Source organism: Castor canadensis, chromosome 8 (genome assembly GCF_047511655.1).
Source record: "Castor canadensis chromosome 8, mCasCan1.hap1v2, whole genome shotgun sequence".
NCBI classification, from domain to species: Eukaryota; Metazoa; Chordata; class Mammalia; order Rodentia; family Castoridae; genus Castor; species Castor canadensis.
This window is the reverse complement of record NC_133393.1, coordinates 110863369-110887957: the sequence shown is the minus strand read 5'-3', so window position 1 is coordinate 110887957 and position 24589 is coordinate 110863369. Positions and strand designations below refer to the sequence as shown.

Sequence of the window (24589 nt, the reverse complement as noted above, 5' to 3'; positions counted from 1 at the left end):
AGGTAGAGAAAGAAGCAATAATTTTTTAACTAACACCTTTCTATATTTTGATTACTGTTTAACTTACTATTCTTTAGTGAAAACCAAAGTTTCCATAATGTTCACCCCAAATCTTATTGCTTTACAACTGTGGCACACCTACCAATAAAAATGAAAAGATGAAACAGTCAATCCAGTGATTACTTTTACAGACTTTGTTTGGGAAAGGGGGAGGGGGTGTGGCAAAAAGAAGACCAACAGACAAAAAGGTAACTTAAACACTTCAGCATACAGTGATTTTCAGAGAGAGAGAGGGAGAGAAAAAGTCAGTTTCAACAAATGGGAAAAAGCATTGAAAGCTCCTAAGTCAAGCCATAGCCATGTTCTATCTTAAGTAGGCTCTCTTCCCCGTTCCCCTCCGCCTCTTTTTCTTTCTTTTACCAATAAAACCTCTCCCCAAACCATTATCACTTTTAATCCTCCCCTGACTAGGCTTCATCTTCAGGCCCTTCATCCCCAGATTTCCCGGGATGGAGTACTTGCAGACGTCTTTTCTGGAGGACTTTCCAGTTCCTCATCTTCTTTGGTAGGAGTCTTTTCCTTTGATGTCTTTGAAGCTGTGAGGCGACCAACTTTCCCTTTACATTTCACTGGACTTGGTGTCACTGAAGCCTTTAGCCTGGGTTCGGGCATTTTCTTTTCTTTTCTCCCAGGTTTGGACTTCTTAACCATCTTTTGGTTTTTTTTCTTTTTTTGCACTGCCATACTCACTATCCTCATCATCTTCCATTCAGAAATCTTCGCCAGTATCTTTCTCCTGGATTGGTGCCTGATCCTCTTCCTCTGGCTCCTCCTCAGTGCCCACATCTTCCATGAGCATCGCTCTCTGTTGAGAAGCTGCTTTCCATGCTGCCTGCCCTTGCTGGAGCACGTTTTTATGATATCTTTTTCATCTTCACTGTCCTCGGCTGAACAAGAATCATTATTCTCGGTCTTCACAGCTTTTTTCTTTTGAGTCTTCACTGTCTTCTTGTGAATTCTTTCCAGATCACCTCTTATTTTTAGCTTCTTAGGGAGATGATCGAATTTTCTTAGCAGGAGAGCTGGAATCACTTCCATAGTCTTCATATGCATCATCAGATTCCTGAAACTCGGAATAATCAATGATCTTCCTATTTCTGACAGGCCAGGACATGTTCACTGTGGAAACAAGACCAGGTGGAGAAGCCAAAGACCAGGACCGCCACCTGCACGCTCACCCCCCCATACTCCTCCCTACATACCCTCAATAAACCCTATCTTGCTTGAACTCTAAGACCCTCAATAACCCTGGACACTGCTAAGCATAGACTCCTTGTTACACTCCTCCCATGCCTTTCATACTTGCACAAGCTCGTTTATTTTTTTTTCTTCTACTTCCTATGGTCCTTAAATGTGGTTTTCTCTGGGTCTTGACTAATAGACTCTGATCTTCTTACTGTAAAATCTTCCTAAGCAATCTTGTCACTCATTTTTCTATCTATATGCTTATGGTTTTCAGTATTTATTTCTAGCCCAGCACTTCATCTTGAATCCCACTTAAGTATAATTGTGTTCCAGACACATGTGCTTCTATGTATTTTAGGGACCACAAACTCACATTTATCTGTCTAAATGAAGGGGTACTTCATATATTTATTTGCCTGTTAGAAATAAAATTATCCTTAAATCTCCAGAACTGGATCCTTTCCACAACATTAACTGATCATTGAATTATTTCTGTTTTGCTTTATGTTTGTCAATTCCACATCTTAATAGTTCTGGAATTTACCTTTGCTCCATTCACACCCCACCCCATTACTATCTACTTCTGGCTATCTTCCTGTCACTAACATGTCATACTGGGTACCTTTACATTTTCTGTTGTTTCCTTCCAATCCATTTTCTTGTATAACCAGAGTAATCTGTCAGAACTAAGAAATTAATCATCATGCCCCTTTTTAAGTCATGTAGCATTACTTTCCTAATGCTACATGACGAATTACACTGAAATTCGGATCACACATTTATTATCTCTCAGTTTCTGTGGGTCATAAATCTGGGCATGGCTTCACTGGGTCCTCTGCCTCTAAATCTTCAACAAGGCTTCAGTTAAGTGTTGGCCAGGACAGAGATGCCAGGTAAAGGAACTACTGGAGAAGGATTTACTTCTAAACCCATTTGTGTGGTTGTTGGCAGAATTTAGTTACCCAAAGATTATTGGCCTGAGACCTCAAGCTTTGGCCAGAGGCCTCCAACATGGACCCTTCCAACATGGCAGCTTACTTCATCAAAGTCATCAAGAAAGTCTTCTAGCAACACAGAAATTACATCTTTTTTAACCTAACCACAGAAGCGATGTCCCAACACCTTGGTCACATCTATTGCTTAGAAGTAAGTCTAGTCCATTCTCAAAGGGAGAGAATTACACAGGGTGTGACTTCAATAAGTGCAGATCATAGGATGTCATTCTAAAATGTCTTGGATGCAGTACTGAAATTGGGTTTGTTAATTGGTGAGATTTGCAAAAACAAAAGATTTACAGATCCTTGCAAGGTTTTGGAATAAAGATAAAATGATAAGGGATTGGGGTAGAAATCCTGCAAAAAAGAGGTAAGCAACTGTCCATAGACCATATTTGTGCTAGTTGTTTTGCCCTAGGTATGCCAAGGGAAAATTTGGGTACCATAATGGAAGCATTACTATTTATGATATGTTCACTCTGCTTTTTGTTTTATAGAAGAACTTATGTTTGCTTGTAATTGTTATTTAGTATAACAATAGTCTTTTCTATTCATATGTGTTATGTATTTCTTCCTGTGGCCAGAGACTAACAAGAGAAATATTTAATTCAATTCAATGGATATTTATCTAAAAGTGAAAGATGAATATATTGCTCAGTATGCAGTTTTAATTACTGTAGTTAAGATATTTAAACTAAGAACAGCTAAAACAAGATAGAAAATTCTCTCCCACATAAAGGCATGGTGGAAGCTGTGGGGTGTTATGATAGTTCTACTTTTATCAGGGACCAAGTTTCTTTTGTTCTATTGCTGTACCGTTATTAATACACAGCTTCTACCTCATGCTCCCACCATGCCACTTGCATTTAAGTTAGCACAAAGGAGGAAAGATGGAGAGCAAGTCTACATCACATCTCTGTTCATACTGTGCTAATCCCACCCCAATGGCTATATCTTGATCAAATGGCAATGCTTAGTTCAAGAAAAGTTAAGAAAGGAAATCCTTGTCTGGATCGACAAATCCCTAAGTAAGAAGGAGATATGGATGCTATGAGACAACTGGAAGTTGCTACCAGGTCTATATTTGAATTTCTGCCCTGAGTAACTTCAAAAAGTTCTATAAACATTAAAAATTATACATAGTTAACTATAATACAAGTAAAAATCAAGTAAGCATGAAATGAGAATTGTGTAAAATGTTATCAGTTTAGGTCTGAAAAGCTTAAATATGATACAAATGTTTACCATTTGAGAAACACATAAGACATCCAGGATCAGAAGTTCAATTGAATATTAGAACTGTTGGTTTAGATAAAAAAGAAATTATTTAACAAAACAGGCTGTAGAATATCTGATAAATAGGACTTTTTCAAACTACAACAACCTTAAAGTGACCAAGAAACCTCCATACCACCAAATTGTTGGAAATGATGAAGCAGGGGAAAAGACGGACAGTAACTAGCCTGAATCCTTCACACATTTTCATGCCTCCCAAGAAAGAATTACTCTCTTGATCAGATATTTCTACATGTCTTACTAAATAAGGAACTTTGATTTTCTTTTTGCTTCTTCTTTCTTTCAGGGTGCTTTTCAATAAATGATGATCACTTTTTGGCAATTCCTCAGAAGAAGAGTGGGAAGCCAGTATTCGTTTATCACCATACACAAGACATTGAGAAGAGCCTAGATATTGCTCCACATAAGATGTATAAACATAGTTACCATTCTTCTTCTGAAGCTGAAATAAGAAAACACCACCAAATTGCTAATTCAGCATTTCCTAGACCAGAGTATGACCCATCTCTCAATCTGTTGGCTATGGCTGGTCAAGATCTTGAAGTGGAAAATCTTCCAATCCCAGCAGCTAATGTAATTGTGGTGGTAAGTATCAGGTTTAACTGATGCTGATGCTGATACTAATGCTTTCTTTTGGAGTTGATGTTAGAGAAAAACAAACTAATTGAAAATACTTATTTTTGGATTTCAATGGTTATTTACCATAGTGCGTCTCACTCCCTGATCTTTCTTCTTTGTTACTTGATTATTGTCTGTTTCCTTCTTCCCATGAAATCAGAAAAGTTGTCTGTATCCTTGTTCATAGCACAATGCACGGTGCATTGTAGATACTTAAGTATTTGAATTAAAACTTACTTTAGGAAGGTTCTACAGTTATAGCAGATCATATCCTATACTGAGCCTCCTGCCTTCTGTATAATGTGTTCTAAAAAGATAGGATTTGGTGTCAGCCTATGTAAATAAATGGCACTTACTGAAGATTCTCTGGTCACTTAACTTGAATTGTAATAAATGAAGGAACAACCGAAAGAACAATTGTCATAGGGGAGAGTAGTTTTCTGTCACTGGAGTAAATAAGATGGCTTGAGAGAAGTTGATGGATAATACTCCTAATATCATTAGACAAGCACCAACCTACATTAATCAAGGTGAGACAAATATCATTTTGCTTATATTCTTAGAGTAGATAACATAGGCCAGAGGTCCCCAATTTGCCGAGGTGTTATAGTTTAAACCCATGCTGTGACACACTATTTGGACATAGTCCCTCTCAGATTGATCCACATTAAAACTACAAATCAGTTGATCATTACATGATATATATGTATACATATGTTTATATATATGCATCAAAACAGCACATTTCCCTATCTGTAATTTTTAATGTATCAATTTTTTAATTTAAAAAGTATAAAAATAAAGTAATAATTAAAACCCAACAAATCAATAGCTAAATGTTATTGCATTTCTGCCTCTAAATACATTCAGATGAATTGATTTTTGAGGCCAACATAAGTCAATGAAACTATGTTTGCATTTTGGCAATTTTCTATGTAGCAAATGTAATTAAATTTAACATGCCATTTTTCTTTTCATTATTTTTTCTTTTCGTTATTTTTATCTACTATATTTAGTATACTTCACTCACTATTGAGAATCAAAAATCCATTCATTGATGTTTTCAACTAATATATTCTGAGTATTTATTTGATCCAGTTTGCACTTGAAGTATCTGGAAATAGATACAAATGGAATACAATCCTTGGTTTTGCTTGAAAAATATATGGGGGGCATGCCAATAATTAAAATAACAATATAATAAAATCATAAATTGAGACCACAACATGAATTCTTTGTTAAAAGAGAATATATGGGTTGTTTGGTCTCCTGAAAAACTTGAACATGTTTTTTATTATTTTTTTACATTTCATGGGTAACAGATGTTCTGAAGGCAAAAGTCATGTATTCTGTCTGTTCCGTGAAGATTAATGATGTCTTTATATCTGGATATGCCAGTATTAATGCTAAGGTCCATGGGAGATTTTTTCTCTAGTGACCATCATATACCCTTGGTCATCAACTCTTTTTTTAAAATTTATTCATATGTGCGTACACTGTTTGGGCCATTTTTCCCCCTTGCCTCCCACTCCCTTCCACCCCCCTCTCTCCCAGGCAGAACCTGTTCTGCCCTCTTCTCCAATTTTGTCGAAGAGAAGACATAAGTAATAATAAGAAAGACATAGTGGTTTTGCTAGTTTGACATAAGGATAGCTATACGGAGAGATTCCTAGCACTGCTTCAATGCACATGTGTATTACAACCCAAATTGATTCATCCCTACTAGACCTCCTCACTACTTCCTGGTCACCTTCACATAGTGACCTCTGTCGTTTTAAGGTTAGTATATTAACTCCTCTACAGTGGAAACATCAAACCCTTTCAGGTTTTGGGTTTCCGACCTTTCCCTATTTCTCATGTATGTGTTCTCCCCTGAGTGTGTGACCCATGTCCAATAATATTACTGCATTTGTTTTAGGTCTAAAGTCCTCATATGAGGGAGAACATAAGATTTTCGGCTCTCTGAGCCTGGTTAAATTCACTCAAGGTGATGTTCCCCAGTTCCATCCATTTACTTGTGAATGATAAGATTTTATTCTTCTTCATGGCTGAGTAAAATTCTATTGTGTACAAATACCACATTTTCTTAATACATTTGTCAATAGTGGGGCATCTTGGCTGTTTCCATAACTTGGCTATTGTGAATAGTGCTGCAATAAACATGGGTGTGCTGGTGCCTCTGGAGTAATCTGTGTTGCATTCCTTTGGGTATATCCCTAGGAGTGGGATTGCTGGATCATATGGCAGATCTATGTTTAATTTTTTGAGATGCCTCCATATTGTTTTCCAGAGTGGTTGTACTAGCTTACATTCCTACCAGCAGTGTATAAGTGTTCCTTTTTCCCCACGTCCTCTCCAACATTTGTTGTTGGTGGTGTTTTTGATGATAGCTATTCTAACAGGGGTGAGGTGGAATCTTAGTGTGGTTTTGATTTGCATTTCCTTTATAGTCAAAGATGGTAAGCATTTTTTTCATGTGTTTTTTTGGCCATTTGGAATTCTTCCTTTGAAAAAGTTCTGTTCAGTTCAGTTGCCCATTTCTTTATTGGTTCATTGACTTTTTGGGGGGGGTGTACTTTTTTGAGCTCCCTGTATATTCTGGTTATCAGTCTGATGTATAGCTAACAAACATTTTCCCCCACTCTGTGGGTGGTCACTTCAGTTTACAGACCATTTATTTTCTTGTGCAGAAGCTTTTAAATTTCATGTAGTCCCATTTGTCCATCCTTTCTCTTAGTTGCTAAGCTGCAGGGATTCTATTGAGGAAGTCTCTACCTATACCTGTTGCTTCCAGAGTATTCCCTGCTCTTTTTGGTACTAGTTTCAGAGTTTCAGTTCTGATATTAAGGTTTTGTCTTATTGCTCTGGCTAGGAATTCCAGGACTATGTTGAATAGGAGTGGGGAGTGTGGGCACCCTTGTCTCATACCTGATTTTAGGGGAAATGGTTTCAGTTTTTCTCTATTAAGAATGATGTCGGCTATAGGTTTGTCGTATATAGCCTTTACAATGTTAAGGTATTTTCCTTCTATTCCTAGTTTTCTTAGAGCTTTTATCATGAAGTGGTGTTGAATCTTATCAAAGGCTTTTTTCTGTATCTATTGAGATGATCAAGTGGTTTTGTCTTTGCTTCTATTAATGTGCTGAATTACATTTATAGATTTGTGTATGTTGAACCACCCCTGCATCCCTGGGATGAAGCCAATTTGGTCATGGTGAATGATCTTTCTGATATGTTGTTGGATTCAGTTTGCTATTATTTTATTGAGGATTTTTCATCAATGTTCATTAAGGAGATTGGCCTATAGTTCTCCTTTTTGGAGTTGTCTTTGTCTGGTTTTGGAATGAGTATAACACTGGCTTCACAGAATGAGTTAGGCAGTTTTCCTTCCCCTTCTATTTCATGGAAAAGTTTAAGGAGAGTTGGTATTAGTTCTTCTTTAAAGGTCTGATAGAATTCAGCAGAGAATCCATCAGGTTCCAGACTTTTCTTTTTTGGGAAACTCTTTATTGCTGCTTCAATTTCATTTTGTGTTATAGATCTATTCAGGTGATGAATAGCATCTTGGCTCAATTTTTTTTTATTGTTTTATTATTCATATGTGCATACAAGGCTTGGGTCATTTCTCCCCCCTGCCCCCACCCCCTCCCTTAACACCCACTCCACCCCCTCCCTCTCCCCCACCTCAATACCTGGCAGAAACTATTCTGCCCTTATCTCTAATTTTGTTGAAGAGAGAATATAAGCAATAATAGGAAGGAACAAGTGTTTTTGCTGGTTGAGATAAAGATATTGGCTCAATTTTGGATGGTCATAAGTACTTAGAAATTTGTCCATTTCTTCAAGATTTTCAAATTTATTGGAATTTAGGTTCTCAAAGCAGTATCTGATGATTTCCTGGATTTCCATGGTGTTTGTTGTTATCTCCTCTTTTGCACTTCTGATTTTACTGATTTGAGGGTTTTTTGTTGTTTTTTTTTTTTTTGCTCCATCTATTTTGAATGATAGTTTTGCTGGGTAGAGTATCCTAAAGTTGAAGTTATTTTCATTCAGTGCCCAGAATACCTCACTCCATGCCCTTCTTGCTTTTAAGGTTTCCATTGAGAAATCTGCCGTGATTTTGATGGGTTTACCTTTAAATGTTATTTGTTTTTTCTCTCTTACTGAGTTCAATATTCTTTCTCTGTTCTCTGTGCTTGTTGTTTTAATGGTAATATGTTGTGGGGATTCTATTTTGGTTAAGTCTGTTTGGTGTCCTGGAGGCTTCCTGTACCTGAATGGACATAACTTTCTCTACATTTGGGAAATTTTCTGTTACTATTTTATTGAGTATATCATGAATCCCTTTTGCTTGGACCCATAATTCTCAGGTTTGGTCTTTTGATGGAGTTAGTGAGTTCTTGCATAGTCCTTTCATAGGTGTTGAGTTGTTTGACTAATAGATCTTCAGTTTTTCCTTTAATTTCTATTTTATCTTCAAGTTCTGCAATTCTGTCTTCTACTTGTTCTAGTCTGCTGGAGTGGCCTTCCACTGTGTTTTGTGTTTCTGTTTCATTTTTTTTTTTGTTGTTTTTTTGAGGTATTCTATATCATGAGCCACTTCCTCTTTAATATTGTCTATTTTCATCTTTAATTCATTTATCTCTCTATGGTGTTTTCTGTTTCACTTTGGTATTTATTTAGGGCTCCTATGAGTTCATTTATCTTCTTGTATTCTTTATTTTTGGTGTCTTGAAATTTCTTGAGTGCATCTTGTATGTTTTGGTTAACCATGTCTAGTGTCATCTCCATGAAATTCTCAGTGATTACTTGCAGGATTTCTTCTTTGAGGCTGTTTTTGTGGACATCATTGGGTTCTTGGTGTCACTTATCTTTGTTTTATTAGAGTCCAGAAATGGCTATCTTTTTTCTTGATTTCCCACTGAATCCTGTATTAAATTATTTTGGGGAAGAGAATGGATATATCCCTTTTTCATCTTCCCATTGCTTTGTTTGGTACTGTGCAACTATGTTCTTGATAGGCTAGTTGGTGTTTTCAGTCACCTGTTTTCTTTCCCTTGATTTAGTTTTTGTTTTGTGGCTGTCTTGGGTTTTTAGCTAATGTGGAGTGCTATTTCTGTCCCTGGTCTGGGTGTAATTTAGTAATAACTAATTCACAGGTTTAATAACCAACCAGTAGTTTAAATGTTATATAGGAGACCCCTTTGTGGTAATATCTATAAGTAGTGGGAGTTGGGGGGTTAACATTTGTAAGGCTAGCTATAGGAATTTGAGGAGTTGGATAGGGTGGCACTAAAGGAGGAGATGTGAAGTGGGGTGGGTGAGTGGGGGAGGCAGTGTGGAGGCTGCTGGTTTTTGTGGTCCTTGTGTGTGTTTGGGTACACTTCTATTGTAGTAGAGGGTGCTTGTGTTAGGAATTGCAGGGCTTTGGAGTTGTGTAAAGTTGATATAGTAGATTGGTCAGTGGGTGATAAATGTGTAGGAGGGAGGGGTAGTCTGGTGACAGGTTGGGGGAGAATGGGAAGGGAAGGTGAGGGCTGGGGAAAGAGAATGGGTGAGAAGGGGCGGAAGGAGTAGTTGGGGAGGGGAGCAATTGATTTTAGCACAGGAGAAGGAGGGAGAGTGAAGGGGGTGAGAGTAGGGATGAGAAGATGATGATAAAGTTGACAGTATAGAGAGAGAAAGAAAAAAGATAATATGAATAAAAATAAAAATAGAAAACCCACAATAACAAAACAAACAAAAAAACCAAAGAAATCAACAGGAAAAAATGAGCAAACAAACAAATAAAAACAAACAAACAAATAAAAAACAAAACAAAACACAAAAGGAAAAATATCAGGTTCAGGAACAATAGAATTTCAGTCTTAGTTTAAGTTATGGAGTTACTCCTCCAGCATCCAGTCCTGGAATTGACATATAAGCAGAAGCTTGACATGGTCTTGCCAGATGATTGGCTTGTGAGTACTGTTTTGTTCTTCTGTCTACCAGCTGAATTGAAATTGTGAGGTGAGGTAGCTTTGCCAGATCATGCAGGGTCCAGGATATTGACTTCCTCAGCTGACAGCTGTGTTATCTTTCAGCTGCAGCTGCTTGGTCAGCTCCTCCCTCAGTGAGGTGTGGCAGTTTAAGTTTGAAATATTCTCTCAGGTTCAGGAGATCAGCTCTGTAGTCTACTAGTTGTCCTGCTTTGGAGGTGGCTTTTCACTGTGCTTGTTTACTGAGATTTCTGGGTAGGGGTTTATTTCTTTGCCCTGCCCCCTTTCTCTGGAGCAGGTTCAGTGTTTCATCAGCCCCTTGTGCTGTCAGTGTGTTATGGCAGTTTGCTGTTTGTTTTTCAATTTTTGCAGGGCAGTTTGACTTTGGGTGCTGCTCATTGGCTCAGGAGATGATCTCTGTGATCCACTACCTGCCCTGCTTTGGGGACTGGCTTATCACCCACCTGCTCTTGACCTTCCTGCCTTTCTGGCATTTATTTACTGATAGTTCATGCTGAGATTAGCTTCCCCTCTTCTCTGGTGCACTTTCAGCTTTCCTGCCCCCTCTGTTGCTGTACTAGATTACAGTTCACTGTTTATTGTTCAGTGGTTTTTTTTGGGGGGTGGGGTGGTCAGTCTTCCCAGGGGCTGTGCTGGTTTATCCTGGGGGTGGCTGGGAGAATTCAGTGTGACAAGTGGTGCTCACCTGTTGGGTCTGTAGAATGTCTCACAGTCAGGTTTGGAGGCATTGGTGGCAGCTGCGGTGGCAGTAGCAGCCCTCAAGTTTTCTCAATGTAACATGTTGTGGGATGCCTTCCATGGACTAGGGGTTCAGAGTGTCAAAGGTTAGATTCTGGTTGGTGCTTTACTTCTGCCAAGTGTGGCTCCAGCATCTCAACGAGGTTTTGGAGTTGGAGCTCAGGCTATCTGCTTCTGTACCATAGTCAGCATTTTGGATCTCTCTGCTCTCTGGAAATTATTCTTCCATTTCCCACTTCTGATACATTCACTATTGTCTTGCAGTCAGAAGAACTCACACAGCTACTGGAGCTGTGTATCCTGAAAATCCTCCCTCCAGCAGACCATTGGCAAATATGGGATAATGTGGTAGGCAACAGTAGACCTCTGACCACTTGGTCATCAATTCTTAAAGTCACTGTGAATTATAGTTTAAGAGGTTTCTTCTATCATGTACTGTCATGTCCTGTTCACTTAATTAAAATTATGAACAATAAAAGGTATAAATAAATAATTCTGCAGGTCATTTCACTTTTAGCTTATTTGTTATTTGGAGATTAATGAAGAGTATGTGCTTTCTCTTTTGAGTAATGATCACACAGAAGCAATAAGTGAATTTGCTACAACAGTCTTATCTAACTTCCCTGGACCTAGCTTCTAACCATGCTTTAGTAGCTTGCAACAATAATTGCTAGTGCTGTTTCTTGTAATCCACTTATATTACTTAAGCACATGGTGATTTACTAGGAAAATCAGAGAGGTGATGTTATTTTTAAAATAAATCAATAGCAGCTTCTTCAAAAAAGTAAAGAAGTGATATGCAATTAAGTATCAACTGGTTTGGAAGGCCATTCTATACAAAAAATCAATTTAGAAATGGAATGTAGAAGATCATGGTATATAGTCTGGGCAGCTTAATGACTTTGATATATTAATTTATGTTGTCTGTGCATATAGGATAAACATATATTTAAAATATATATATAGACCTACTGCTTGGGGAATGTTGTATCAGTACTACAGAACTCTTTTTTTTTTTTTTTTTAAGTACTAGGGTTTAAACTCAGGACCTACACCTTGAGTCACTCCACCAGCCCTTTTTTTGTGAAGGGTTTTTTTGAGATAGGGTCTCAAGAACTATTTGCCCAGGCTGGCTTCCAACTGTGATACTCCAGGTCTCTGCCTGCTGAATAGCTAGAATTCCAGGTGTGAGCTAATGGCACCCAACTCTAAGAATTCTTTTGTAGATTAATTTATATACCAAAATTTAATTTATCTACCAAAATTAGCAGTGTTGATGAGTATTAGTTTCTTAAACTGTGGAAAATATTGGAAATTTTTCTATGGGGTAAAAAGCTACTCCCAACCTCCAATATGTAACTTCCAAAAATTCCCAACTCAGAGAAAGTGGTCACTTTTTTCCTCCTCCAGTATTTCTTTCCCTCTCACTTATTTCTGATGTCATTGACAATGAGGTTTAGAATAAGGAATTTAATAGTACATGTGTGTCCTACCCTCCTTTGCTGATTCCTAATTGCTTCCACAAAGCATTTCTTAAGAGATTTGTCCACAAATGAATTTTTTCTCTTTTTCCTCTTTCTTTTGTAATCATGAAAATCTGTAGTTTATTTGCACCATAGAAATGACAGCGCAATGAATGTGTTTATCCCAAAGAATGTTAATTATGTCTCAGAAACTCAATTAAGAATCTGTTATTAGGATTTCTGTACAAGTACAATGTTGAAAGAAAATGAGTGGACTTGAGGTTAGTGCTGAGGTGAGAGGGAAAAAAATTGCTCTAACTAAATGTGCACTGAAAATACCATATCTCTTATCACTGGATTCAGCAGGATATTTGCCAGGCTACAGGGCCACACATTGGGAAGGAGAGAACCCCAGAATGGGAGTTGCTGAATGAAGAATATACTAGCTTTGCCAAAATCAGAGGAAACTGGAGGCTGCTAAGGCTTTGGAATACAATAAGAGATTTTTAGAGTCTGGGAAGAGGGCATAAGGTAGAGAGATCTGGTCTACTCCATAGGATGGATTTGAAGGGAGGAAAGGAAATCAAAGAAAAAAAGATGGAGGAGAAGGAGAGGAAGAAAGGGAAGAAAAGATTAGGAAGGGAAGAGAAAAGAAAGAGAGGGAGAAGGGAAGAGATGGAATGGTAATGTATCTTCTATACGCACATAAGAAGATGGTGGTGATTTTTCAGGAGGCTGAGGTGGTCTCTGTGAGATTCTTGCTTACAATTCACCCAGACAGCACCCAGACAGACATTCTATTTTTTTTTTGACACAAAATACTCTTGTAAGTACTTTTATCAGATATTTAACTTAGAATACTATTAAAAACAAATCCTCTGGGTAACTGGTTTCATTACATCCTGCACTTGGGTTTGAGTCTCACCTTAGCTTGGTCTGCATCTGACTAGTTTATGAGATTCATCTTGTAGACAGAGAAAATTCATAGATGTGATTTTTAAGGACTTTGAGAGTCTAGTCTTTTCATTTTCTTGCTACAGTAAAAAAAATTGCAGCACTTACTGTGTTGTGTGATGTGGACAAATAATTGTTGGGTACTTTTTCAATAGACAAATGTGTTCTAATTATATTTTATATTTGTGTGGTGATTGTCTCAAAGAATGGGCTTAATCTATGTACATAGTACTGAAATTCAGCCATGTCAAGGAAGGTGTATTTGTTTAAATATTGTGTTGCAAATGACAAAAACCTAGCACAAACTAGAGAAAATTTAATGACTTAAGTACCAATAATTTTGTAGACCATTTAGTTTCAGGTATGGTTGACTCAAGGGCTCAAATAATTGGACCAAGATCAATCTCCCAACTTTGCTCCCTCTGGAGTGACATCATTCTCAGAGTGGTCCTTTACTCTTTGTTACATGTTTTTAAAACTCCTGGAGTTTCATCCTTTCAGACTTATATTCAGTCATAAAAAGTATCTCACAACACCAACAATGGTATCCTGGTGTTCCCTATGAATAGAACAATTTAAGTACACACTCCATCCCAGAACAATTTTTGGCCAGAAAATGAGACAGGACTAATTAATTACCTCAAACCTGAACCACTGTATATAGTAAATCCTATACACTGTATATGGTAAAGGAGGTCACTTACATGAAAATTGGGATACTATTAATAATCAAAGGTAGAACAGATGCTAGATAGCAGTTCAATATGTGTGAGTATGTGGACCTCAGCTTTATTTACATATAATAATATGAAGAAGCAATGAGGATATAAGGGCTTACAACTTAGATTCTGGAAATGCTCTTATACAAAATGGATGGCAAAGGTCACAGTCTAACCTCTCTAACAGTACTTCAATTAGGAATTCACTCCAACATTGCCTGGGGTTATCTAAAATTTCTTGGGATATATCTTAAAGCCCAGACTATCTAGACTTTATTGAAATCTATTGAGCCTCTTGTATTATATCCCCCCAAAAGTTTCAAATTTGTGAAGATTACTGTAGACTCTATACTTCTTAATGCTCACTACTTATGTGGTGGGGAACAATAAGACTTTGTTGAGCTGTGGAGAAGCAGGTGTCTAGACTTATTCCTGAGCTAAGTAATGCTGTGAGTTTGGTGGGCAAACTCATAGAAAATATGATTCAAATGTAGGCCTTGGGAAATTTTTGAATTACCATGTATCAAAGGAGTCAAGGGTCAAAATAGTGAATACCTGGTCCAGAATGTTAAATTGATGAAAGAGAAAAGCCTACTGTAATGTGAAGTGGGATATCTGTACCAAGAGGTCTTTCAGTATGGTCCTGGGTAATTTATCTTAAGTTCCCAGAGGGAATGGGTATAAAAGCCTGAAAGAACAAATCTAATAAAAAAATTAAAATGCATATAAGTTGGTTAAACAACAGCTTAAACAGGTTTACAAATAGAAAAGGCAAAAATCGTACAAAGAAGTAAGGCCATAAAAGAAATCAAAGAATGAAAAGGAAGGTATCACAATCACAGGTGGGTAGAAAAAGATTATAGATCACATGGTATTAGCATGTTTCTTTTGCAAGAAATAGTCATGATAGTAATAAGTATCATTTATTTTATGCTAAGCTCAAAACATTCATGTTTTGCTGAGCACTGTGTTAAGAACGATATAAATATTACTTAATTGTTATAGCAAGCCCATGACTATAACAAAGCAATGATTGTTTCTCCATTTGTCTTTTGCCTCCTTCCTTTATAAGCTACTACAGTATCCTGCTAACCAGTCACTCTGCACTCACTCTTTCTAGTTTTTGTCAGAGTGATCTGCAGAAAGTTTAAATCAGATCATAACACACACACACACACACACACACACACACACACACACCATTGCCTTCCCATTGCCAGAGAAATAAAACTCAAATATCTGACCATAGTCTACATCTTACCTGGGATCCAAATTTCCCAAACCCTTACGTAGAGATGCCATAATTTGAGGATGTATCCAAACAATCTGAATTCAGCAAATATTCTGGAGTATTTCTTAATTTGGGGAAGTTTGGGGAGAATTTCTCATGATCTGGGGTCCATCCCTATGTCTCTGATCTCATGTCCCACCATCCAGTTCCTCTCTGACTCCACATGAACTCCTCTGCCCTTCTCTCTGCCTCTGATTGCAAACTCTTCCTGAATCAGAAACTTTACCCTTGGTAGTCTCCTGCCTACAATGCACTTCCTTCGCATCCTGTGTCTAGTACATAATAGAGACTCAATAAATGTTTTGAAATTAATAAATAAATGTTAAATAGCAAATTGCTCTTGTTTCTGGAACTGATGAGTTTCTGAGATGATGAGTGATTTTTAGAATTACATCCTATTGCTCTCAACCTACAATGGTTTTTCTGCTTCTTTCTTCATTTTATAACTTAAATTTTCATCAGAAATCTTACATAATTTTCAGGAACAAATTTTAAAGGGTGAAATGTGAGAAGGAAGGAATATAAACATTGGGAAAATATTAGGTCACTGAAAAGAGAGTGCTGTTTTAATATTTTAGCCAGAATGACACTTTTTTGAATGATAGTTTCCGAAGACATCTATGCCTACCTTCTTTATTTATTCTTCTTCTGCGCACTTCCTACCTTCTAGCTACTTTTTATGTCACTTTCTTCTTCAACCATAATGTCAAGTTCCAAAACATTTAGATTTTTTCATTTTGTTCCTGATGTATTTCCAGTGCCTGTTAATGACCTGTCCAATAGCAGGGATTCAATAACTATTTATTGAATGAAAGAATCAGTTTATACTAAAATGAATAATGCAAAAGCTTATAACCAAATAAGTGCTATATCTTATTAAGGAAATATGATTAAGTATACCTTAGCACTCAATCATCTATCATCATAATGTCTTGTTTTATATTTTCCTTCACACATGGGGTATAAATTCCATAAGAAAATAAATTTTTTTCTGTATCTATAATCTTTCCAGAGTGAATACAAAGTAACTAGTCAATGAATATTTGGTGATTGTTTAACTCATTCCCAGGATTCAAAATCTTAGATTTGATTTCAAAGATCCACAATGGCCTTGACACAGATAATGAGCTATAATGTCAAATTAGATTTTAGTTTTAAAAAGGTCTAGAAACAGAAATTCTATAGTCTACTTCAGAAGTTTGGTTAAACTTTTGCTGTTTTGTTAATCAAATGTAAATGCTGTCTATTAGATTATATAATCACCTTCATTTTTTATACCAAACTTTTTGCATTTTATAAAGCTTTGTGCTTAGATTTCTCCAGACATTACTATCTCCTTGCAAAATAATCTCGAAGTAGAAGTTCCATTCTTGAGCTTGGCATCCTGGCAGTCATAACTGTCACCATCTGTTGCTTTTCTCCATTTCTATCGATTAAAGCAGCAAGGAGAATCTGGAACCAAGTCTGGAAAAGAATGTCAAGTGATGTTACCGCACTGGACCACTCAGTACAGCTGCTTGTTTGGGATCATACAAACTCAGTATTAGGATGATGGAGTCTTAAGAGAACTGGTTTACTTGATTATCATACTAAAGATAAACCTTGCTCTCCAGATACACTGAATTTCCTCATGGGCAGACAATAACTCAGTAACATTTTTGCTCTGCTTCCAAAAGTTATGTTTCTTCATAAAGTTGTAGAATATTTAGAAACTATAAAGAAGGAAAAAGAGGAAGTAAAATAATTCTTAACAGATAACCAATGTCATCTTGATATATATGAATATATATGTACTTTTATATGTATGAATGTACCCTTTGTTAAACAAAAATATGAACTCCACATGCACAAAGTTTGTTATACTTTTTTATATTATGGACACCTTTCTGAGTCATTAAATAATCTTTAGAAAACATCATTTTTAAGGGCTGCTTAAAAATCCACCAATTAGTAGATTTGTTTTATATATTATCTTATAGTCCCCACATGTTCTTTGAGTTAAGGCACCTAATCCTGAGAAAGAAAAAATAAATGTTGAATATATCAAGTGTAGTATTCTTTTTATAGCAACTGCTAGCTAATATTGTTGACAAAGTTTGATGAGCTTATCTCAGGAAAAGCTATTTTCATATGAACTCTGCTCTCTAAATATACTATGGAACCTAATTTTTTTCCTGAGAAAACTGTGCATATTCTATAGATAAATCTTCAGCAAAGGAATCATTTAAAGCAGCCAAAGAAGTTAGCAGAACAAAAAAAGAGGATATTCTGTTCAGAAAATATAAAATGTTCTATATTGGCACCTTTCTTTGAAGGAGAAAGTGGTGCAGTTCTTCTTTATGTTGAATTTCAAAATCTTTTCTAATCCAAATTTTCCACAATAATGTCAAAAATAGAATGCAAATTTTCTTTGGAGCAAATATTTACTTAGAACTGGTAATTCTCTCTCTAAACTTGCCTTGTGGCTTTGCAGTTGTTGAGACCTATCTTCTTGTACCCTCCATGAGTGATTTTGACCCCTTTTCTTTCCTTTCTTATTTCTTTACCTATATTTCTTCCTGACCACAAATCCCTATAAATCATGCATGGTATTTTGTTACTATTCAACAAACTCTATGTGCTGATGGAAAATTATATTGAACTTTCTGGGCATCTGGCATTGTCTGTGTATGATGGGATTGACACCACTAAGCAAATGGTTTAGTTCTCTCAACATGATCTCTATGACTCAGGTGGTAGAAAAAACTTGTTCTTTTCTTTTGTTTCATGGAAATATAATCACTAAAAGCATCTGGAAGGTTCTCTCCCTGTGTCAAGTTATGAAACTTATGGTTTCAAACTATTCAGCAATTTAAAGGTGAGCTCATAGCTCAGACAGGTCAAGACCAAAGCTCTAGATCTAGAAAATATCCATAGACTTAGAAATGGCAGAAAATGCTGTGGGAGTAGATGACAGAATTGAAACATAAAAAGAAGAGGATGACATATAGACTGTCACTGTGGAAGGAGAGGAAAGAGGTCCAGCACAGAAAGGGAACATACAAAAACGTAGGCGCTTCACTCCATAAACCCTCTGGTAGTCTCAGTCACCAAAAAATCTCAAATATTAGGTTATCATATCAATCAAAGTCTGCTTCCTAACCCTTTCATTTGTTTCTCAAGAGGGTAGAAAATCCCTTATCAGGCTATAGTCTTTTGAGGGAAAGCTCTGGGTTTTCCATTAAACTTAGTGTTGTCTTTGGTACAGGATAGTTCTAAGATATTTGAACCAAAGAAGTAGAAGAAAATTTGCAAACTGCAGGAGGTAACTGAAAGGAATACAAAAGAATCTATATAATGAGCCGAGATCTTAGCTTTAGTTCTGCAGATGTGTTGTTATTGATATATTATCTGCATTAAGCAAATCAAAATTTTACTAAAAATTGACAAGAGTGGGAAAACATTGGAAGTGACTAAAAATGGCTATAGTGTAGAAATATGTAGACTCAAATCCTTGCTGTGTCTCCTCTATTTTGTATGTGACTTTTGTGAGTTATTTTAACTATGTTTTGTCTTCTTTAAAATGGGAAAAGTAAAAGTACCCATCTCATAGAGGGCTGGAAATTAAATGAGAAAATGCATCCAGAGCACATGGTGTTTAGTGCATAGTAAGCACTCAATAAATAATAACAACACAGAAAAAAGTGTTCTTGGTATTTTATATGATAAGTGCAAGTCAGAATAATTCAATAGCATAACTAGCTACAGGTCAGTGTAGGACCTCATGAACACTAGAGGAAATAAAGCCTCTTTGCGTCAATTTAGGCTGAAAGTCTAAACATACAGAAAGGCCATCTATAGTTTTTAGGTGCATATTTTAGCAAATTAGAAGAATGGGTATTGTTCAATCATCTTCTTCCTAGTCACTATGAAAAGTAAAGATATTGTAAATAGAACACAGAGGAAAGCACTTTCTTGAGTCTAACTGGACTGACTTTCTTGACTCTCCTACTTCTCATCCCTCTCTTCCCCTCAAAGTGTTTATTATATTCAGGCAGGTCTCCTGGTGGTGTTTTATCTTACAGTATTCTTGGTACCATAGATCCTCTGGGAACCTGGGGAATGGGTAGCATTCATGGCAGGGATTTAGGATATGGATTCTGAACATCACTCCATCTATTTGTCATAACCAGTGTTGGAGTCCAGAGAATCTGGGAATCAGCAATAATAGATAGAGGCACAGGCCCTAAGGAAATATGTCCAGGGCTAAGCCAGTATAGAAAGTGAATGAAAAAGCATCTAGATTACAGGATCTCTTCAATTTCTCTTGGGAAAGATCAGACTTCAATTTGGTTCTTGGGATTTATATAGAAAGATGTTGATGTCAAAGATTAAGTGGCTCAGTCACGGAGTGACAGAATAAAAGCCATAAAGTCAGGTTAAAGAAGACAGACAATAGAGGTAAGTATAAAACTACACACTAAATCAACAAGCGTAACACAAAGGCTATGTCACAACAGTATCACAATAATCACCCAATGCTTTAGAAGAGGAAACAAACATAAGAAATGCTTATTTTCCCATTCTCTGGTTGATCCAAAAGAAAATAACATTTTCTTATACTCTTTACATGAATGACTATTTAAAATGTATTTGCTTCTTCTCACTGCTAAATCTATCCATTATATCAGAATGACTTTGAAAATACAAAAATGCAAGTAGTCATCTTAGCCTCATGTGACATTTTTTATAAAGAAGATTGGTCAGAATCTTCTACCTAAGAGATTTTCCAAATTTTGTTTTTAAGAATGAAAGTGTAATTCAGTCAATGTTTATGTCCCCAGTTGTTTCTTTCCTCGTATTTCTGCCATATTTGGAGTATTTGAAAACAGAAAAAAGGAGAGGGCATAGCTAACTTTAAGTACCTTTCAATTTAGCCTATATTTTCACCAGTTAATCTTTTAACTGAAATAAGTTAGCAACAGGTAACTTCAAAGACAAAAAAAAAGAAAAAGACCCACTTTTGAGGGATATACCAAATGTTCACAGACATTTCTAAAATTGTGGGAAGAGATGTGATTGTGAGATGCATTTTGCTCTCCTATCTGTAAACAACAGCCGGGTGATGCAAATTTCAGAGCCTGAAGAAACTGTGCATGGGTACAATCAGGTTGGCAATCTGTCTTATTCCAGGGTATCCTGGATTGCATTTATTAATCACCTAATCAACTCTTCTGAATATCACAGGGTTCTGTATTTGTTTGTGTCTCTATAAAGTTCAAGAAACCCCCAAATTCTTTCATTGATTTCTGTCTTTTTAAAAACTGATTTATTTTTAAGAAGAAATAGGCAAAAAATAGCAAAATCTATATTGAATGGGCTACTAGGAAAATTCTTTGGATGTAAGCTTTAAAAAAAACAGCAATCATTATTTACAGGCAAATGAATAAAATCTTCACTTGTGATAATTGATGTTGTCATCTACACTTTAACTATAACTTTTATTTACAAAATCATAATAATAAAATCAAAGCTATACCATGCTAAATTATGAAAAATTAGCTAAGTTAAAGGAATAACATTTCTGGTGAATAACTAGTATAAGTAAGTCATGGATACTGAAGAATTAGTAACATCTTTAAGAAATGATCAACTAGCAGGCAAGAGACTTTTTGGATGTGTAAAGGTTTCCCTGATCCTTGAAACATTCACTTCAAAAATATTGAGTCTGTAGTGTTCTTGGAGTAAAATAAATTCTAGGGATGCAACAGTGAACAAGATAAATGAGGTCACTGCAGCAATGTAATAGTCTGAAGGATGACTGGGAAAAAGACAAATAATGAAACAAGTAAACAAATGAAAACAATAATTTCAGAAAGTGCAATGAAGAAAACAAAACAAGCTATAGGACAGGAGAAAGTGATGATGGTTACATTTACTAGGTATTGAGAGACTGTTGGATATGCAGAGATTGAATCAAGGTGCAACTCCTAAATAGAAGCCATGTGATAGAAGTATAGCTTTGGAGTCAGCAAAACTGTGTTAGAATCCCAAATCAGTCACTTACTGATTGCATTTCCTTCAGTAACTTACTTAACATTTCTTATTTCAGTTTCTACATTTGTAAAAAAGTGATACTAAGAATACTCATGAATGAGATAATGCATTCAAAGCACTTAGCATCATGCCTAACACATAAAAAGAAACTTATTAAAACCAACTGCTATTATTAACATCATCTGGAACAATGGAAAATACATCTTTCTGATTTCAGTACCAAGAATACTTGAATTTCTCCTGAGCCAGTGGTTGGCTTATAATTGCATCTTTTAAATACCAAGAATTATGTTTCCTTCTTTCCGTTGACCACTGAGAAGCTAAAAGCCAAATTTGTGGTCTACCTCTAACAAATGTAGAGAATTTTCCTGAGTGCCTTATTTATTTTGTCAATTAACCTCATTCTTGGCTGGATGCTTTCCTTTACTTCAATTGTTTTCCTTCTAATTTAATTTCCTCATTTCCTTACTTTTTATTCAATTCCATTTTGTATTATATGTGTTTTTTTAAGTTTCTATAAATCCTCTCTAACATGTTCTGTCTAAACAAATAGTCACTACAACAATATAGCAATCAGTATGGACAAGTTGAGTGTGAATGCTACACAGCAGGAAAACCTTTACAGGAAGAATTTGTTTACCCATTCTTTTCTTATGAAAAGATAAGAAAATACAGTTCATCAGAAATAATTACAATATGTATCTGTTTGGCTCATTGCTCAGCAGGCCTCCAACTCCAGTCCAATCCAAATGTCGGGATGGATCTTCATTTCTAATATGAGCAGCTTGGGCAGGGAAAACAGAATGGTTTTGAAAGAGATTCTGAGTTCGTCGTGACTATTTGGCCACAGATTATCTTTTGAGAGCATAGGCAAATCAATGAACATTTTTGAGTCTTTGTTTCTTCATTTTAATAGTAATTGTATTATCTACCCTGGATACCTAACTTTCTGGAATCAATGCATTCTGCATTCTGATAAATCAGCTGTTATAATTGTAATGGCAGTGGTGATGGTAAAGGGCACGATGATGATGACAATAGGCAGATTTGTCACTGCTGTTGCTGATCTCTGATTCAGAGTAAATCTCAGCACTGCAATGGGCCTCTTGCCTTGTTGAACATATCTAGGGGATATACTTTGTACTATAGTTGAAGTAAATGACATCCCCCACCACCTGTGGATCACATGGCTGGCACAGCCACATATGATAACCTGACCGAAACCCTGCTTATATCCCATTTCTGATTACCTCCTCATCTGTGCCTGGGTGTCCACTTTGTTGAGTCAATTGGCATTTCAGTTCCTCCGAGGGTGAACACTTGCTTTCATACTAGTTTTTCTTTGACCTTAGATTTCTCAGTACTCACATTTTTACCTGCTGGTAGCTTTCCATGTTGCTTTCAGCCACCTTCTTAGGAAACACATACCTGCTGCTCTCATCTGCTGAGATAAAAGATGTTTATCTTTTCCATCAGCCAGAATGTCCTATTTTACACCTGCCATATGTTCATCTTTTGTCACCTTCTTCCAGATCCAGTCTTTCTTTCCACCTAAAATTTTCTAAAGTAAAATAGTATATAATTCCCTTTAGGATTTTAATCTTAGCAATATGGTCAGTAGCTTCTGCTGAAAAGACTTAAAACAAAGATATCATCAATCCATATTCAGAATAACTCTCAATTTATTAGGGAAGATTGCTAATAAAGATTTGACATACAACCCAAGTAACTGATGTTCACATTTATAATTACATTGAAATGAATAGCTTTTGAACAGTATGTGTTACTGTATTTTAAATAAACAGATTGTTCATTGTTTTGTCAATAGCAAATTGTCATATGCTACAATTTGCTTTCCTTAATAACAGGGCACAGATATGTCTTGAGGTCTTCAGATACAAATTTGACTTATTCCTTCTGAATAGATGCATAATTTTCAAGTTTATATATACTGAATTTCCTGAAACTATTAAGCAGAATCAATATGCATCCAGGTTTTTTCAGTTGTCTTGCCTTGCATATGTTTTGTGTTTGCCACACAAAATTGCCAAAATAATTATCTTTGTATGCACCATCGGAGAAAGAACATACATATGTTTGTGTGAATACATGTATTTGTGTGTTTTATATACACACATATACATTCTTTCTAAACTCATATGTATTATGTATGCATAAGATACATTTTCAAAAGCCCAATTATTTAAGCCAAGAATACTTTAATTAATATGTTAGCAAGTTTTACTTTCTGAAAAGATGGAACAATTCCCTTTTCCATGAGTAATGTATAAAAAGGGCCTGATTTACTCAGTCTCTACAGGGGCAATTGACTGCTTTTCTTTTTAATTTTTGCTGACCATGGAAGTAAAAATTGTGCTTAATTATTGCTTACATTTTCATTTCCCTGGCTATGAAAAATACTGTGCATCATTTATGTGTATTAGTTATTTGGATTTCCTCTTGTGCAAACTGCTTATTCTTGGCTTGTTTACTGGGTTAATTTTGGTTTTCATAACAATTTGTAGCCTCTTTTTATTAGTTGTGATGTAATCATTTCATCTGCCATATTGGTTGCAGATATGTCTTCCTAGACTATTATTTCTCTTTTTTATACTGTCTTTCCCCATGCAATTTTTAATTATTTTATGTTTAAATGTTTTTATTTTCCTTCTTTAAAAAGCTATCTTTTGCATCTGTATTTTTTTCTACTTAATGTATCATTGTCATTCTTACAATGCAAATTTAACTGACATCTTTTCCTAGTTTCTTTTCATGTTGTAAATTTATGTATAAATAGTTTTATATAAGTAATACATCATTCATTTGAATTTTTATTGCAGTCAGTTTTTTCAGATTTGAATTTTTTTAATTATTCATTTATTCACATGTGCATACATTGTTTGGGTCATTTCTTCCCCCTTGCCCCCCTCCCCCCCCCCACTTCCAGGCAGATCCTGTTCTGCCCTTATCACTAATTTTGTTGAAGAAAAGACATAAGCATAATAAGGAAGACAAAGCGTTTTTGCTAGTTGAGTTAAGGATAGCTATACAGAGAGATTCCAGACATTGCTTTCATGTATACATGTGTTACAACCCATGTTGATTCATCTCTAACTAATCTTTACACTGGTTCGTGATCCCCTTCTCATGTTAACCTCTGTCGCTGTAAGTTTTCTGTATTAGTTCCTCTGGAGTGGGGACATCAAATGCTTTCATGTTTTGGGTTTTCTACCTA

At 36.0% G+C, this 24589-nt stretch overlaps 1 protein-coding gene and 1 pseudogene across 2 annotated transcripts in view; one reads left to right on the top strand and one right to left on the bottom strand.

Moving 5' to 3' along the window:
* Ptprr (protein tyrosine phosphatase receptor type R) overlaps window positions 1-24589 on the top strand; it is a 253736-nt gene that overhangs the window by 23041 nt on the left and 206106 nt on the right. For both annotated transcript variants that reach the window (XM_074083915.1, XM_074083916.1), the window contains one exon: window positions 3823-4121. In XM_074083915.1, coding sequence (XP_073940016.1) covers window positions 3823-4121 — 299 coding nt within the window. The remainder of the gene's footprint in view (window positions 1-3822; window positions 4122-24589) is intronic.
* LOC109691278 (nuclear ubiquitous casein and cyclin-dependent kinase substrate 1 pseudogene) lies at window positions 453-1174 on the bottom strand (annotated as a pseudogene).